The 20,023-nt window shown below is 35.6% G+C and overlaps 1 protein-coding gene across 6 annotated transcripts in view; it reads left to right on the top strand.

Annotated features, from left to right (window-relative positions):
- sts (steroid sulfatase) overlaps nt 1–20,023 on the top strand; it is a 130,212-nt gene that overhangs the window by 7,438 nt on the left and 102,751 nt on the right. Inside the window, exons 1-2 of one of the 6 annotated variants that reach the window (XM_062975299.1) lie at nt 1,627–4,578; nt 15,991–16,171. The exons of 2 other annotated variants lie outside the window; for them this stretch is intronic. In XM_062975299.1, the coding sequence (XP_062831369.1) occupies nt 16,026–16,171 (146 nt within the window). In that variant the 5' untranslated portion in view covers nt 1,627–4,578; nt 15,991–16,025. Of the gene's footprint in view, nt 1–1,626; nt 4,579–8,745; nt 14,309–15,990; nt 16,172–19,684; nt 19,818–20,023 lie in introns of those variants that run through there. 3 more of the 6 variants (XM_062975300.1, XM_008107172.3, XM_008107169.3) reach the window with 3 other exon arrangements.

Raw genomic sequence — 20,023 nt, 5'->3', positions numbered from 1 at the left:
AATAGGTGACTTCAAGACACATACACAGTTTCTAAACGTTTTTCGATAACTGTCTACAGCAGAACATTATGCACTAAGCAAGTTACCAATATGTGTACTTTGGAGAAAAGATCCCAGGCTATAATGTAGCCATGCTACACTGTAATTTGGAATCATGTTTTCACAGGTAGCAAACAGACATTTAAAAATAACAAAATCCATTTTGAAAACAATTAGGTCCTGCAAAAGAAAGAGTATTGCTAGTGCTTTCATAACCAAATAGTTCTCATTAGTCATTTGTCAATCCTAGCCCAGTAAATGGGCTAGGTACATAGATCTCAGGTACATAAAGTACCTGAGATGTATATCCCAGACAGTTTAGACTGGGAGAGAATGGCTGCAGTTGATAACAATATCACTTTCTTTGCTATATCTACTGTTCTTGTTTTATTACCATATGGTTTTAGAATTTTTATTGTTTAAATCATAGATTTTAATGGTTTGAATTATATTTGTACATGGCAATATTTCAATGTCCAAATAAATATGTGTAAGGACAAAGGCAAATGCAACAATATGTCAGTAAACGAATCTGAATAGTTTTCAGGCAGGCAGTTCCTGAAATACCATAAATTGGTATAAATTGACAGGTTGAAGATTCATACCTTTCCCTTGTTCCCACATACCCATTTGTAGACGATAAGTATGCAATTTTTGTCTGATTTGGGGTTTTAAAATGAAATCTTTCCAAAATATTGAAAGATGTCATAGATGTTACATAAAATAACTTATGATGTGGAAGAAATAAAACCAAGAGTTTCAGAGGCAGTTTCCAGGCAGCTGTATAACATTTCATATTATTTGCTTTGAACTGGGTTATATGGCAGGGTGGAAGGACCCAGACAGAGGGTGTTTAGTCCTTTAAAAAAATTTTGAAATCCTGCATCTTTAGCCAAGCGTGTTTAATATGTTAATATGTCAATATGATAATTGGCATAAGCTACCTCATATATCAAAGAACTCCAGGAGCCACCTCATAGAATTGGAAGAGACCACCAGGGCCATCCAGAACAACCTTCTGCCATGCAGGAACACATAATCAAAGCACTCCCAACAGATGACCATTGAGCCTCTGCTTAAAAATCAACAGAAAAGGAGACTCTTCCATACTCTGAGGCAGCATATTGTTCTGCCGAACAGCTCTTATAGTCAGGATGTTCTTCCTAATGTTTAGGTGGAATAGTTTTTCTGCAATTTAAATCTATTGCTCTCTGTCCTGATCTCCAGAGCAGCAGAAAACAAGCCCACTCCCTCCTCAATGTGGCATCCTGTCAAATATTTAAACATTGCTATCATATCTCCTCTCGTCCTTCTTTTCTCTAAGCTAAACATGCTCTAGCACAGGGGTCCCCAAACTAAGGCCAGGGGGCCGGATGCGGCCCTTCAAGGTCATTTACCTGGCCCCCGCCCTCAGTTTTATAATATAATATTTTTATATCAGTTTTAATAATATAATATATTGTATATACATATAATATTGATAATAATCTTATGTTATACAATATAATACTAATAGTAATACCATATAATAATATTAATTATATGTTATATATTACATATTATATAATAGTATAGTGGTATAGTTCAATATAGTAATATGTAATGCTAATATTGTGTTATGCTAATGATATAATATATTGTATGTACATACAGCTGCTCTGAGTCCCCTTTGGGGTGAGAAGGGTGGGATATAAATGCAGTAAATAAATAATTAATTTTAGACTTTGGCTCGGCCAAAGTCTGACATGACTTGAAGGCACACAACAACAACAACAACAATCCTAATTAACTTGACTATCTCATTGACCAGAAGCAGACCCACACTTTCCATTGAAATCCTAATAGGTTTATGTTGGTTAAAATTGTTTTCATGTTTAAATATTGTATTGTTCTTTCGTTGTTGTTGTTGTTGTTGCACTACAAATAAGACATGTGCAGTATGCATAGGAATTTGTTTGTATTTTTTTTCAAATGATAATCCGGCCCCTCAACAGTCTGAAAGATTGTGGACCGGCCCTCTGCTTAAAAAGTTTGGGGACCCCTGCTCTAGCATCTTGCCCAAAAATGGAAGGTTGGAGACTGGCCTATAGTTATCAAATGCATTTGAATCCAGGTAAGGTTTCTTAAGAAGACATCTTACCACAGCCTCTTTCAAGTGTGTTAGGAACCTGCTTTGACAAAAGGAGCCATCACTCATTTTCTTACCTGCTCCACCAGTTGCTTTTTAGCCTGTTTGCGAGGAAGAGCAAATGTTTAGAGCACATGTCTCACCTCTCAAAGGATCCTGTCAAAATTTTCAGGCTGCCAGATAGAAAAGTATCCACCAACACTGGACAAACAGGAGCCAAGTTTACATCCAATGGAACTGTATCAACTTTGGTGTCTTAATCAGAGTAAATCTGGGATTCTTGCAAGGTATTTGGCTATGGCCTACTCAACCAGATAGGAGGGGGAGAGAAGTCAGATAAATCAAGTGGCACTTTTTTCTCATTAGAACAAAGTCTATGGCATCTTATGAAGAATGAATGCTTGAGGTCAAAGCTTGAGGTGGATGTTCTCTGTGTTAAGAACTGCCATTATATGTGACAGTGTGCCTTCTAATGCTGCTATTTTTTATGGCTAACAACCATAATAATTAACATTATTAATTTAATATTACTCCTTGTTAAAAGTGATCGCAGTTAACCAAGCACTTAATATGAAATGTAAAAGAGTTTGTTGGAGCATCAAATATGATTAATGAATTCATCATCAATAGCATGATGCAGTTATCTAAAACACACTTGCAGAGCTGTTACAGAATAATTTGTTGTACAATTATTTCATAAATGTTAGACGTGCTATTTAAACCAGTCCTTACCAGACGCTGTAACAAATTAGTGTTGTGTTAACAACAAAGTTTGACAGCGTTCTTCCACAGTCTACCAGAACAGTTTTTCAACAAAACACTTTAGCGTAATAACTATGCCCTTGTCTGGAGCAGAAACAAATTGGGTTAATGTAATTTTCTGAAGACACATTAAATTCCAAAATATTCAGCATTAATATTGATGTATGTTCTAATTAAGCAAGAAGTGCCACCCTGAGGCCAACTTCCTGTGTTGTGATCATATTTTCTGATCTTGCAAACTACTCAGAAACTAGAGCAGCGACACTCAAGCTGCGAGAATGTATATCCCAATGGAGAGAGGGTCCTATGTGTACAATATGCATGCAGGTGGGTCCTATTCAGATCCACACCAGTGTCCTGTGAATACGGGATCTGGCTGAAACATTTCTTGGAATCTAGGGGATCTTACCTGAAGAGATTTCAAAAATCTTTCAGATTTTAGAAAGTTGAAGGTGGTTTGAGAGTCATTAATTCCTATGGCTCATGCATAGAAGACATACACTGCTGAATCCTTTATAGTATATATGACATTGCATGATATAGTGGCACCCCTACATATTGTTGACTCCTGCAGCATCTGCATGCCTGAGTTTCAGCAATTTTCCATGAAGTGCATGGAAATCATCCCTTAAATTTTGACATTGGCTGATTCTGAGGTCTCTTCTAAGTTGCCATATAATCCAGATTTTCACACATTGTGTGCTTTGAACTGGATTATAGGAGTCTACACTGTCATATAATCCAGTTCAAAGCATATAAATTGGATTTTATATGGCAGTGTAGAAGGGGCCTGAGCGTATTCGCACAATGTATTTATCGCAGTTTGACACCACTTTAACTGTCTTGGCTCCATCTGATGGAATAAGATTTCTAGTTTGGTGAAGAACATGTCACTCCTCAGCATACTTTTGAGTTAGAGCTTTCTGACGGAGAAGCCAATCCCCGTCCCCAAGCTACAGATCCCAATATTCCAACCATGGTAGTTAAAGTGGTATCAAACTGCTATAAATACTTAGTATATTACACCTTCGAAAAGTCTTAACACAGCCCATACATCTTCCTTTCAGAAGGATGAAAGGTGATTCAAGATCAGGATTTGTAATGTTACTTTAAAAAGTTATTGGTTGCACTTACATTGCCATACTTCATATGTTTTCATGTGTTGAAATGTTTTCATGTTTCAAAAGTAAATAGAGTAGTAAGCCTTACCCTAAGGAGCCGCGATGGCTCAATGGGTTAAACCCTTGTACCAGCTGAACTACTGACCTCAAGGTTAGGTTGCTGACCTAAAGGTTGCTGGTTCAAATCCATGAGAGGGGTGAGCTCCCATCTGTCAGCTCTAGCTTGCAGGGACATGAGAGAAGCCTTCCAGCAGGATGGTAACACATCCAGGTGTCCCCTGGGTAATGTTTCTGTAGATGGCCAATTCTCTCACACCAGAAGCAACTTGCAGTATGGTCTCAAGTCACTTCTGACACGATGAATAAACCTTTATCTTGGGAAGAATCTGTGGTTAGGGTGTACATGGTGGTAACACACTATATCCTTCTCCCTTAACCACTCATGACAGAGACTGAAAACGTAGGCAGAGCAGGCGCACCCGACCTCTACAATCATCCTCCACCACCATGTAATGGTGCCACAGTCCAGTAAGTTTAATATGACTTCAACATTTTATAGTTATTTGGCAAAAAGAATGAAGTTATTCTTCCCTGAGTTGCAGCCATAATCTTATTTATTCAGGTGGGGAGTGAAAAGAACGATTTGAGAGTGGATAGTAGTAATAGTAGGAATCTCTAATGCATGAAGATGGCAGCCACACTTTTGATTTTCCTACAATAATTTCCTTCTGGCTTCACATTTAGAGTTGCAGCTTCATTATGATAATACTTAGCTTGATTATAGGCTTTCAAGTATTAAAAGTGCTTCACTTGCATTCACAGCTGTACAACAATCCTTTTCACATTAAGTAGGAAATATGACCCCATATTGAGATGGAAAAGCTGGAACTGAGTACAGTGGCTTACTTAAGGCTGCCTACTTAGTTAATGGCTTAGGCAAGAATTTTTTAAAAAGGTTTTTTTTATCTTGGTTCATTGCAGTTCTTTCTCATAGACTGCCACAGTACTCTACTAACTCTTTCAAAATATGGATCTGCTCTCAAATGCAAATGATACAGTGTATTGTCATTTGGCTTTGTATTGTAGATTCAGATGACTCTGTCTTCCCAGCGGAAACTAGTGTCTTCGCATTATGTAGTGCCAGGCCCCTTCTACACTGCCATATAAAATCCATCTTACCTGCTTTGAACTGGATTATATGGCAGTGTAGACTCCTATAATCCAGATCAAAGCAGATAATGTGGATGATCTGATTTTATAATCTGGATTATATGGAATTGTAGCTGGAGCCCCAGTCTGTATGGCTCTCATGCTTGCGAGTACTGTAGTTCAAAATGTGCCTGAATATTCATCTACAAACACAAACCTTGAGTCTCCTTTGCTATATCATAAATAAAGCCAGACAGTTTCATGAAAGTTATTATTATTGCTCCTGCATGTCTACCAATGCTTACCTGAAGTTTCCTCCTGCATTTTTCATAAGTTTATGAAAATTTCAATAACTTCACCTGTAACCTACCAAACAAGTAATAATGCTGACTTGTGGTAGGGTGAAATTTCCATGGGTACAGCTATCTAGAAAATCAGGTGTCACAGGTACATTTGGTTTTCTTCACTGCTGTTGCTCATACTAAGGAGATGTATTTCTGATCTGTGCATACCAAGGGTGAGTTGTATTTTGTCATTTTGCTCTGAATTGAGATTTTTCACTATTCATTTGAACTATTCTTAGACCACCTTTCAAGCCCTTTCTACATTGCCATATAATTCAGATTATCAAATAAGATTATCTGCTTTGAACTGGATTATATGAATCTATACTGCCATATAATCCAGTTCAAAAGTAGATAAGATGGATTTTATATAGCAGTGTAGAAAGGGTCACTAGTACTAATACACGTAGGTAACTGGCTGGCTGCTGAGAAAAGGACTTTTAGCAGGTGGATGTGATCCTCTATATCAATGCATTTTAATCCTAATTTTAATTCCACAGTTTTCAGTATTATGGTTTCTTTAATTATGATTTAATGTGGCCATTTTGGATATTTTAATTTGTACTTGTTGGGTTTGGTTTCAATCTTATTTTGAGATGCTTTGATTTTAGTTTTGGAAACATGGTGGGATATGATTCAAATCAAATAATCACACCACAAAGAGAATAAAAAAGTATTTCAGTTAATGACTTCTTTTGTCTTCAGTTTACAAGTATGATGGTAAAATTCACACCTAGTAAAATCTTTCAGGCTAAAATCACTGGAGAAATATCTCCTGTCCAATTATTTTCAGTGCTTTCCAGACAGAGCATGACACAAGCTCAGGATGAGTACTTCCTAAGAAAACCAGCAAGCCTATAACTGTAGCAGAAAATATGCTTGTCTCTTTGTTGTAATAGATTGGTAGGAGCCATCATGGTGTAGTGATCTGTGGGCCCATCCAGACTGTCCCAAAATGTGGGACCTTTCTCAGTTTTTGCCAGAGGTGTCCAAACAATGCCTCCGGTAAAAACAAATTAATTTGGAACAAACCAAGATTTCCTTGGTTTGCTCCGAATTAATTAAATACCTCATTAGATCTGGACCCTGAAGCCCCCTCCATTTACCTCCTAAAACTTATTTAAAAGGTACCTGGCTTCCATAAATCCTCTTAAGCACCAAAACATCATGTTATACAACAAATTTCACAGAAAAAGTAGTTCAATACGCAGTAATGCTATGTAGTAATTACTGTATTTACGAATTTAGCACCAAAATATCACGATGTATTGAAAACATTGACTACAAAAATGCGTTGGATAATCCAGAACGTTGGATAAGCGAGTGTTGGATAAGTGAGACTCTACTGTATGTTACTTTTGGAAAAATAAAAACTGGTTTCATCTGAGAATAGGCTATGGATGCTTACTTCTAAGTTAACACAGGTTTGATCTATTAGTTTCATAGATATCTTATATGAAAGATAATGTGTCATTTTTTAATGAAAGAAAGCACAAGAACTATAGTTTACTTTCTATCTTAAGTAACATGTTCCTAAAAGGAAAATGGAAATATTTTCGACAACAATATTTTACTGTACAGGAATATTGGGTCTGATGTGTATTATCTATTACAAAAGGCATAAAAACCTTTCAGATCATTGAGTCTGATAGCAGTAGAGATCTATGTGGAAAGCAGTGGGATCCCTCAGAACAGCATTTCCCTGCTGTGAGACACTGATTTTTTCCCCCATTGCATGCTGGAAAATTTTTTCCAAGTAATGTGCAATTTTTCCACCAAGAGTTTGTTTTTCCAGAAGGTGAGAGCTAGTAAGTGTAATAACCTTTTTGAAAGGCTTATTTGAACAAGCTAGGGGTTTCAAAATAGGTTCCTTGAGAAAAGTGTGTTTACATAGTCAAATGTATAAAGTACCTAGGAAAAAGAAGAAGATAGCAAGCTAGTAACCTTACCTTTACCGTTTGCAGGTATTCTTTCATTAATATATCTTGCAAAAATCTTGCTGAAGTTAATAAAAGGTTATAGTCAGTACATTAAGACATTCTCCATTAAAGGAGGTAATAAAACAGATTAATTGCTAAGCAGCCACAAAAAGATGTAGACACAAACTGAAGATTTCAACGCTATGAATAGATAAGAATATACTTTTACAATACATTCACAACTACTTTCATTACAGTCAAGAGAAGAGTTTTCAAATTTGGCATTTTCTTACATTGTATGTAGTAAAAACTTGAATCAAAATTACCACCTCAATTTCTGGATAGGTGACTAAGAGATCTGATTGAATTTCCTGGCATAAACACAACATAATAAAATCTGTGGGTGTTTTTTTTCCCCCAGAATGGGACTACATTATCTGATTTTAACCTTTACTTCATGTACATTTTTTGAATGAAATTAACACTATCAGCATCTCAGGTATGTTCAAACTAGCACACAATTCATTTATCATTGTCTCACTGGATGTTTACCTAGATGTTTTATCTCTGCGTATTTGCCGAATCTGCTGGAAATGGAGATACATCTCCAGCCAATACTGTACTTTGAGAAAGAAAAAAATCATATAAAACCTGTGCATGCAATTATATACCAAAATCTGGGCTAAATGTTATTAAAATAGAGCACATTAGCAAGATGTACATGTAGAATCACTGTACCAGTGTAATGGGCATGATTTTATTTTAAGTGTCAACATTTTGGTCTTAAATTGTTCAGTGCAAGACTGATAAATTTTGAACAAATGCACAGACTTTCACACTCCCACATCCATAATTTCTGTACCATGAGAAACTCTTCATATAATACCAATATATACACTGCGGGTGTTTTTTGTGCTATCATTCCTAGCATAACCAATGGATTATGGAAATACTCGTCTAGAAATAGCTGGAACCCCACAATTGTCCTCCTGAAATCCCCCCTCCCCAAAGTATTGTTTTGATGTCAGGGATAAATTGTGCTAGCTTCAATCTAGATAGATAGATGGATAGATATGGATGCCTGTTGACTCAATCAAGCTTATTAGTGAGGTAATAGTAGAAGAAACATGTATTTTCCTTCTGAAGCATTCAGATAAAAATATAAATCTTAACATCATAAATATAATTTAATATATAGTTAAAATTATTTTAATAAGTTGTTTTAGTTTTAATTTCTTTTATTATTTATTCCATTCTCATTAATACTTACATTGGCTTCTTCTACCTTTGATTCTTTACTTACATAATTTGTTTTATTATTGTAAACACATCCATACCCATACCTTTGTTTCTTTTCTTGCTATATTTTCATTTTTATTTTGTTGATCCTTTGCCTCTTCAAAAATATTCACGTATGTTATTCAGCATGTACAGTAGAAACAATTTATTTCAATTTATAGAAAATACAGAATTGGTCTAGTGGACAAAGGAAGCTGGACAGCTAGCAGAATCTTACAAAAAAGGTTAATCATAAGAGGGCAACCAAGTTGTCAAGAGGCAAAACCATGCATTATGAGGATTGAACTAAACTCTGTACAGTATGTTTTGTCTGGAAATGAGAACAGTGAGACTTGATGAGCATTGGGTTTTATTCATGTAGACATGGCCTAAAACGAAGATTACAAATTACAAAAGTCAAGATTCCACCTAAACATTAGGAAGGTTTCATTGACTGTAAATTGAACATGCTGCTATAGAAGCAGTGGACTTGGAGATCTTTGGCCCTTTTTTGGCAATATTCAAGTTGTGAATTGCAACATGGCTGGAGTGGTCGCTTCAGACTTTATGGTTTTATGATTTTTTCTTGTATTGCAAACTCTCATTTCTAGGTGGTATGTGTGTGGTGAATATTTCTCATGAAGCAAAATATCTTCAGCTGGTCATGCTTTTCTGTAATATACTGTTGCTGTATAAGATTTTTTTAATTACTTGGCTATAAGCCACAAGAAAACTAAAGAGGCTGCTTCCCTTTTAATGTAGCCACTCTTTGGTTGCTTAGACTTACTGTAACTGCATATTGAATGCTTTTCAAAGCTGGGTAGATTAAATTTATAAAGCAAAGCAAATTATGTTCAAATGATTTGTCTTGCTTGGATGAAGTTCTTCATTTTGGGATTAACATGCCATTTTCTATGTGATTTAATAGATTATGAAATAGCTCTATCAAATAAGTAATAGTTTCCTAATCAGTTCGTTTGTCACATCTTTTGCTACGGATGCCACTTATTCACGATGTTTATCTCAACCTTTTCCTAACGTTCTTAATGGCGAAATTATACAAAAAATTACTGTGTAGTATTACATATTTTAAAAAGACAGAAAAAGAACAAAGAAAAAGTGCTATCTCCGAAATTATTCATAAATAATTACATAATAGCTGGTGTTCTTTTGCAGTGAGGTAAAAAATAATTGTTTCTCTCATGTTCAAGGAAGGAAGGAAGGAAGGAAGGGTCATTTGTTCCAAAACACTTTAACTATTCTGTCTTGTCATAGTTCCTTCTCTATTTAAGCAAAAAAAAAAAAAAAAAGGTTGTAGTTCCCCATTTTGATGTTTGCTATTTTCTTTTACTATAAATCTAATTAACATAAATTACCATAATGAAATTATAACCTAGACCAATCCTCATTACATTGGTTTATGAGACATTTTTTTTCCTTTGGAGGCAAATATTTATTTAATTATTAATTATATTTTTACTTTGCTTTTATTTCATTGACCTCATGAATTAGAGCTCATTGTTCCCCTCAATTTTTGTCCTCTTCACCACATATAGTCCTGTGAGGTAGGTCAGTCTGAAAGAGGGTAATTAGCCTAAGTCCACACAATGAGTTTCACAGGGACTTGTATTTCGATTTACAACCTTGTACAACCCTTGATCAATTTCTTTATGAGTAGAATATATGTGCAATAAACACATATATAGAAATTACTAACTAATCTGATAACAGTAATTGCCTAGTATAATGAGCAGCAGTTATTCCTTAAAATTGAAATTAAAACACTCATTTTAAACATGTACATGGTGAATATTTCTATTTGTAACTGTAAAAATATTTTTAATATGCTATTTCCTATTTTCTTGCAAAAATGCATGTGCTGAAATGTTGAAAAATATATTAATTATATCACATAAATAATAATAATAATAATAATAATAATAATAATAATAATAATAATAATAAAACTTTATTTATACCCCGCCACCATCTCCCCAACGGGGACTCGGGGCGGCTTACATGGGGCCATGCCCAAAACCATACATTATGACAAAATATAAAACAACATATCATAACACAATTTAACAATACAATAAATAATAACATACATTACAATCCAAAATTCAGAAAAAGCAATAAAAACCAGGGCAGGCCACATGAACACTAAATAAAAGCTTGGTGAGAAAGACATATGAATAAAACCACGGGGAGCAGGGACATAAAATAGTGGAACAGTCTAGAGGATAGATATCCCAAGGGAATAACCGAAGGAAAATATGACAGTTACTCTCCAAAGGCACATACAAAATTAATTATACAATTGTCCTTCTATTTTAGTGGGGGGTGGAGGTGCAGTTCCTCTGCAAAAGTAGAAAAACCACAAATGTCTCAGGATGGGCAGCAAATGGGATGCCACCACTCTGGTCTCTGGAGGAGGACAGTATGCTGTACACAAGGCATTAGACTCCATTGGACTTTCAGACTAGAAACAGAGACTCTATTAGACTCTTAGAACTGAGAGATGTTTTAGATTGTGGACTATTGATTCTAAGAATGATGCCCTGTGTTACCTACACAAAGAATCTACAGTAGAGTCTCACTTATCCAACATTCGCTTATCCAACGTTCTGGATTATCCAATGCATTTTTGTAGTCAATGTTTTCAGTATATCGTGATATTTGGTGCTAAATTTGTAAATACAGTAATTACAACATAACATTACTATGTATTGAACTACCTTTTCTGTCAAATTTGTTGTACTTCATGATGTTTTGGTGCTTAATTTGTAAAATCATAACCTAATTTGGTGTTTAATAGGCTTCTCCTTAATCTCTCCTAATTATCCAACATATTCGTTTATCCAACGTTCTGCCGGCCCGTTTATGTTGGATAAGTGAGACTCTACTGTACTTCAAATCTACTTGTAACTGGATTGAGAAGCAAAGTACCTATATTCTGAAAACATGAAGTTTGTGAGTAAACCAGCTATATTAGTTTTAAATAAGTCTTCTTATTTTTGTCTCTTGAGAGCATTAAGGTTTTAAGGGAGAGTAGATGTTTTGGGGCAATTAAAAAGAACACTTTCGAAACTCTGCTGAATATAAATGTATTTTTGTGCATTGGCATATCTTTGTCCCTAACCGTTCAAAGACATACCTAGGTACATCAGTTTAACAGCTGAGAAACCTAGTTGCCTTGCATGAATGCTGGCGAATGCCATTTTCCCAAAAGGTTATTACTCTAAAATAGTGATTTCCAAAGTGGGCGCTACCGCCCCCTGGTGTGTGCTGCAGCAATCCAGGGGAGCGGTGATGGCCACAGCTACATATATCTTTCTGTTTAATTGCTATTAAAAAAATTAAAAAAATAATTTCCAGGGCGCTGAGTAATATTTTTTTCTGGAAAGGGGGCAGTAGGCCAAATATGTTTGGAAACCACTGCTCTAAAACATCATGCTTTACTAAGAGGTTATAGCATATTTTTCAAAAGATTATGACTTCTAACAAGGCCATCCCTTTCCAAATATAAAATCTCCAAAAATGTTTTGGAGATTTCCATTTTCCAAAATAGAATGTCTCAAGGAAGACATTCTGTAGCAGAGGATGTTTGCCCTCCCTCCCACCTTTAGAATAAACTCTTAATAAGTGGTTGCTTGGGTGAGTCACACTCTCAATCTCAAGTTATGATTGCTAGGCCACAGAGGAAGGTTGCAGACAACTCCTTCCTTTAAAATAATGCTTCATGCATTGTTGTCTGGAGTGAGTCACACTCTCTCAGCCCCAGAAAGGCACAGGCAATTCCACTCATTAATTATGTCATCACATACTGAGGCCTACATTTTATTGCGTGCCTCATGTTGGGAGTTAGGCTCTTATCAGAATTCTAAAGGTGTCGGGTAAATTTAGTCTCATGCATTTGAGGTTCAAACTTCTTATCATGCCTACTAATGAAATTAACTAGAAACTGAAATGAGCAGTGTTCACAGTCTGACTTGCATTTCTGTGTGTCCACCAAAGTTTATCAATGGAGTCTTATTTCTGTCAAAGTGTATTGCCACAGTTTTCAAGTGTTTCCAACAGCCGTTGTGATATTTGATTTAATTAAATCTATATAAAATATAGAATGAACCATATAATTTAAATTATTTTGTGTTATGGAACTACTCTTCATGATTCGCTAAAAAAATTCAACCCCCCCCCCCCCCCACACACACACACACAGTTTTTTCTGGCTACAGCCCTGCTTGTTCTCTTACGTGTTTCACATTTTTCTCCATCATCATCGCTAAATCTTCCTCAACATTTATTCATTCTCAATCATGATCTTTTCCAGTTTCCTCTATTCTCTCTGTGTTCATTTCTCTCATCATTTTCTTTCCCCACATATTCTTTTTCATATCTTTATGGATTTTCATCAACACTCTCTTTTGTCTTCTCTCTTCTTTCTCTACATGTCTTCTCCATTCCTCCATCTCCTGACTCCTCCTGATTATAAACTCTACAGTTTCCTCCCTGTTGTCTTTCTCCTAACATTTTCCTCATCTTTTCTCTTGTTTTGTCAATCATGCCCAATCTCTTCCACTATCTGCCAACCTTCCATTCCTGTTCATTCTGTCACATGGTAGGCACTAACTCTAGTGAAACCACTCCAACTATTCACACAATGCAATGTTCTGGGATTGGTGGTAGAAGAAAAAGTGGTGTATGTAAGGACAATATTAGAACGGAAATACATTGTCTCTTTATCATTTACAAGCTAATGCCATTCAATTATGTGGAATAATTTTGTGGGGGAAAGTACTTCATGTATTGAACTACATTTTTAAATGTAACCCTTAACTTATTAAAATCCTTTTCTATGATATCTGCCTTGGAGACAATAAAAAGCACATGCTTCAGGTAACATGTAAATCATTAAAATTGAAAACTAATCTTGTGACACAGATATTTATTTGTAAGTAGTTATGACTCATTTATAATTGGGAATAGTAGAGAATATTTTCTTTGTCAAATCCTTCAAGATTAACACCTGCCCTTTCATAAGATCTCGTTGCTGGCTCTTTGAAGCAGTTTCCTCCAAAACCTCTACAGTGAGATACCTTACAAAACTGAATTATTTCAGCAGTACCATTTTGCATATTATACAAGAAAGCATGAGTAGCATTTTGAAAGGATTTTATGAAATGCTGAATTGATGAAATGTCATAAAGATCAGACAATTATTCATGCCTTGAAAATGTGTTAGGAGGTGAAAATAGATTCGAAGTTTCTTCAAAATGTACCAGGCTGCATCTGCTCTGTGCCTCTAGAATGATCAAGTGATGACAAGCAAACAAATAGGTGAGAAAAAACCAAGTTTACTACTTTCTTTTCCCCTGAAAGTATGTGTACAAAATCACAACTGTCCATGATGTGTCAATTTAATGTGTAGAAGACAAGGAGAGGAGATGAAAAATAGCGATTCATACAGAGATGGTTATGAAGGAGAAAATTCGATATTCCAAACCTAACACTGGATATTATTACACAGGATCAAAAGATTTATATGAGCAGCATACAGTGAATAAGGTATATTTTTTCATTCGCAGCATTCTTGAACACATACTCTTTAGAACCTACTGTTTTTAAAAACTCAAGTACTTTGTACATCAGTGGATCATTTTGAGAAGAGAAGCTGATCTTACGATTGACCAGTAGATTGCACTTTGATGTGTGTGCACTCTCCCTGTGTCTCGAATTTGGAAAGGTAGTGACAAGGATGCAAATAGAACCTGAGACTCCTCATTGTGAAAGTTTTCTTTCAGCTCTCAAATTCCAAAGTGTGAGGGATATATCTCTTCTTTAATTTATTTTATTTATCAAATGTCTCCAAAAATGGGATTCAAGTCAGGTATGGGATTTGAGGTGGCTTTAAACAAACATATAATCTTGACATGAACCATCGGTGTGACAATTTATTTTATTTTGTACTTTTTTCATCATTCAGATTGCTCTGCTGCTTCTTTATGCTTTAGATAAACCTCTAATTGTACAATTCAAATTAAATGTTCTAATTAATTTTTCCTTGAGGTAGATACCTATAAAAGCAACTGTGCTGGCAGTATATAATTTCCTGTGATCAAGTTTGTCTGCTGATTTGTTTTGTACAGAATACCATACAGTAACATGCAAACTGTATACTTCAAAAGATTTGGCTAGTGCTGCTAAATGCTAAGAATGTCTAAGTCAAAGAATGCAAGATGTAGTAGGAAGAGGATTGAAACACTTCAGGCCTCTTGCTTTAGGACATAGTCACTTGTCCTTTTATTAATCCATGGTAATCCACAGAAGTCTTCTCCTGCATGGCACTTGAAATGAGGTGAATTTTTTCCTGTCTACATTCTTCACAGGCCAACTATATATTGACATTGGAAGACAATAGCATGGTTGATGACTTGGTTGCCTAAATTGTTACTGAGAAAACATTCAAAACATGGCACCATGAAATAGTGGAATAAAATGCATTTATATTAAATTGTTTCATGTTTATACATGCCATACTAACACCATGATGTTTGTATTCAATACAATAAACTCAGCCTAGATGGAAACCTGGAATGTTCTCAGAAGGGGCTTATTTTTGAAGGCTAAGTAAACCAAATTGATTTCCTAGTTCAAAACCAAATTCAAAATCCATAGACTGGTAATACATATGTTAGGACTAAATACAATTACAGAAAAGAGTACAAACCATCAGGGTTTTCAGCTCTTTTCGTCGTAGCAAAGGGTAAAACAATAGGTATAGTGGGAAATATTGAAAGCCCTAAAATGAGATCAAATGTTTTAAGCCATGGGTTAAGTCACCATTATTCTCTTCCATATTGTTTTTATCACAGAGCTTGATGGAAAGTGCCAAAGAACTTGAACACTTTTATGTTATGATTTTCTATTGGAATTTAACTTATTTTAAGGATATGTGTTTTGCAAAGAAAGAAATTCTGGCACAAATGGCTCTGACATTATTGAATGTAACCCAAATATATGAAAGGTGTGCTCCCATTGCTTGATAACCTCATTTTATCTCTTGGTAAATATCTATATTAATATATGTATGTATTCATTGTGTGGATGCTGTATATCTTTAAACATGTGAAATACCAAGTTCCACATACTACTTATAAACTGTGATAATCTGAATCATTGTCCAAGCCATAAAGAATATTGCTCCCCTTTAGCATTAATTCATGGAATGTCATTCTTTTATAAAACAGGTCTCTTTAAAAGAATATCATCTTAAAACAGGAGAATGATGATCCTTTTACGTTTGATAGTTTTTCTATGGCTAACAAGCATTGCTACAAGCAAAAGGAATTCCAAGCTCAACATTATTCTATTCATGGCTGATGACCTTGGCATTGGAGACTTGGGATGTTATGGAAATACAACTCTAAGGTTTGGTGTCACTTCCGGTGATCTATGAAATTGATGTGTTTAAATAAATTCTCTAAAATGGTTTAACTTCCATGACCTTTTAGACTGTAGCTCTACCACCTCCATCACTCCATATAGAAATTACTCTATATCATGGAATAGACAAATAACAGGCCCCTTGTACCAGACCATATAAAATCCAGATCATCTGCCTTAAACTGGATTATATGGCAGTGTAGAAAGGGCCTGACTCTAAGTGAAACATTTGATTTTTTTTTAAATGTGTTGTTTCCTCTTACTCTGTTTTTTAAGAAATAGGAAATAAGTAGGCAAATGTATCTTGCAGGACATTAGAGACTATCATAAAAACATAGTTGATAGCATAAACCTTTATAGACTAATTTCCTTCTTCAGATGCATATATGAAAGCATATGCTACCAACTTTGTTTTTTAAATTAGGCCCCTTCTACACTGCCATATAAAATCCAGATTATTTGCTTTGAACTTGATAATATGGCATTGTAGACTCATATAATTCAGTTCAAAGCAGATAATGTGGATTGTCTGCTTTGATAATCTGGGGTTTATAGCTATGTGGGAGGGGCCTTAGTCTCTAATGTGATGCAAAATCCCTTTACATAATAACACAGCAATGCCTTTTAATTCCTGCCTGTGAAAGGATTGGCCTCAGCTCTGAAGAAACCTCTCATAAAAGTTTGGATAAGTTGTTTTTTGGACTCTCCCAGAATCCTTCATCCAACAAGATTAGCCACTTGTGTAGTTGTCATCCAATTTCTGCCAAATGGGACAAAGTGTGCTCTGATCCCCCTTCAGTATATGTACAGATTTTACTTGACAAATCAAATGCATTAGAAATCTAATTTATAGCCTTAGAGGGAAGAAAATAATGAATTTTATTTAAATTCATTTTTTAAATTTATTAACTCTACCATCCTTATTATACACAAAAGCCTCCACATAATATGGCTTGGAAAAACATTTTAAAGTTATAAAGATCAGAGTTCCTTTTAAAAAAAAAATCACAGCAAAGTTAAAAATCAGGCCATGGTATTTCAAAGCACAAACTTCAGAAGGAATGCCAAAGATTCAGCAATTTCTAGCTTTTGAAAGTCTGCATAAAGAGATGAGCTTCACAGAATTACAAGAAACCTAAGAATAAGGTAAAAGTATGAGAAAACACAATATTGACCAATGATGTTTGCATCCTGCCACACCTACGTCATGGTCATCCTGTGCCATTTTAACAAGGATTTTTGGACTCTCCCAGAATCCTTCATCCAACAAGATTACCCATTTATAGATTATGGGTTGTGAACTGCTTTCAGCCCCAAATGGAACATCTTTGTGAGGTACCAAAATATGAATTTAGGATACTGAATCTGTACTGACACAAAACATAAAGAATAAATATAAAGTATATAGTGATTGTAATGTTCCTTTCATTTTGCTTTGCAGAAAGCCTAGAATGAAGTAATTAAATTACCACATTTCTTTAATTGACATGATGTTAGGCCATCATGTTACTTATTGATTTAGGAATACTCCAGAAAACAGAGATTCAGTTGTTCAGTTTAGAATATTATATTGCATTTCTTACAGTAATTCTATATTATACTGAGTAGCAATGTTTTGAATGATGCTTATTCATAAATGAGTTTACTTGTATCATTATACCAATGGCGAAAGAAGGATCAAAGTTGGCAATAGTAAATAGGTGGGGGAAACACAGGCTCCAAGAGAAAGAAGAAACAATTGGAAGCAATAGCATTGATAGAATGAGGCTGCAAATTTTATACCACTTAGTTTTGAATACCCGAGAAGTGTTCTAATTCCAAAAATGGAAGATGTTGCTAGGGACACATCTACATGCATCCTAGAATCTAGAGTAGCAATATTCCATACTAGCATTAGAGGCCTGTAGTCCAGGCAGTACTGTAGCATTTCAGTCTCATTGACAGAGCCGGCCCTAGGTAATTTTCAAGTGTAGGCGAACAGAATTTTGGCACCCCCCCAAACCAATCACTGAAAAATAAAAGCGTTGGATAAGCGAAAATGTTGGATAATAAGGAGGGATTAAGGGAAAGCCTATTAAACATCAAATTACATTAAGATTTTACAAACTAAGCACCAAAACATCATGTTTTACAATCAACAGAAAAAGCAGTCTCGACTGCGCCCCTGTATGTTTTGCGCCACAGGCGACTGCCTATTTTGCCTCATTGTTGGACCACCTCTGCTCATTGAACTCTGTTGCTGCCTCCGAACCACTTGGAGCTTGGGAGAACTTCTGACCATTGACATTAGCAAAGGGGCCCATAGAAGCAGGAGAAGGAGGGTGACCATCTGCTATGACAACACAGGCTCAATTTGTCCCCTTTCCGCTGTGCTGCCGAACACAGAAAAAAGGGAATGGTGGTGCGAGGCCCCATGTATACAACACACCGATTCACATTAGAGCTGGTCCAGCTGTCCACACGCACTCTCTTTTACCCTCTCATATGGTCTGGAAGTCCCTGGAATATGTTTTGGACATCCAGGAGCAACTTCTAGTCTGATGCAAGGTTTTGAACAAGTGTCAACAAGCCCTTGGATGCCCTTCAGCTTGCAAGAGCAATTGTTTAAGATGCCCCTCTTACCTTTAAGATTTCTCATTTCCCATTACTGCTACTAATAGCATTTGAGATATGCAGGATGGATTTGTCAGGCTCTTTTCTCCATTGTCTCTGCTGCTGCCACTGTTGCAAGTTTCCATAACACTAGTATGCTATCAAAATAATAAAGATCATGGCCTTCAGTATGTACAGAGGCTGTAAACTATTTTAATGGACAGGGAAGGATAACTACTTTTATAAAATTAGCCATAAAAAACAGTGAAGAATTCTATAGTTTATTTTGTTCATCAACTAGACTGATTTTTTTGTTTTTTTAAAAGAACAAACTGGGAATGTGTTGTCGCAGGCTTTCGTGGCCGGAATCACAGGGTTGTTCTGTATTTTCCGGGCTGTATGGCCATGTTCCAGAAGTATTCTATCCTGATGTTTCGCCCACATCTATGGCAGACATCCAAATTGGGAATGCATGTGATAGATGAACTTAAACTATGTCCCACAAGTGTGTACTAAATTATGAGCTTCTGGTTTAGAGCCTGATTCATTTACAAACAAAGGCCTCTATCAAATATTTCATGCTGCATTTTCCTACAGGAATCTGCTAGATTTAATAACACAGTCCTGTGCAAACCTTCTCAAAAGTAAGTTACATTCATAATGGTTGTGTATATAGCCCTTCTAATATATTTCATTTCAGTCTGCATACACAGCCTTTCAGCATAAACACTTCTACATCAGTTTATTAATAAAACAAGAAGAAAACAACAATAAAACAGAACAAAAAAGTTTTATTGGTCCATGACAAGAAAAACATCAAAATCTACAGGTGCACAATATTATCTTTACGAAGAGCAGCCAAAATGCCACAAAAGTGTTTGAAGCTTTTGAATTTATCTTAATCAGAAGAGCATCAGAAAAGAATGCTGTGAGGCAACACAACAGAAAGGCAAAAGGTCTGGAAAGAATAAGAAGATAATCCTAAGGAAAACTGAGCAAGAGGATACCAAGCAAACATTTCTATGAATGTGTTCAACAGGTGGGCTATCGGTGTTGAGAACATAAGTAAGAAGAGTAAGCATCTTGAAGCTGTACACTGACAATTACAATCTGGAAAAGCAAGCTAAAAGGCATAAATGTAATTCCTCCCTATGCTGAGATGTATTACATTTCTTTTCAAACAATAGTAAATAGTGGGCGCTTGATATTTGATGGAGTTTGCTTCCATGATCCCACAGGTACCAA

The sequence above is a fragment of the Anolis carolinensis genome, chromosome 3, assembly GCF_035594765.1.
Source record: "Anolis carolinensis isolate JA03-04 chromosome 3, rAnoCar3.1.pri, whole genome shotgun sequence".
Taxonomy (NCBI): Eukaryota; Metazoa; Chordata; class Lepidosauria; order Squamata; family Dactyloidae; genus Anolis; species Anolis carolinensis.
This window is presented reverse-complemented; position numbering and strand designations above follow the sequence as displayed.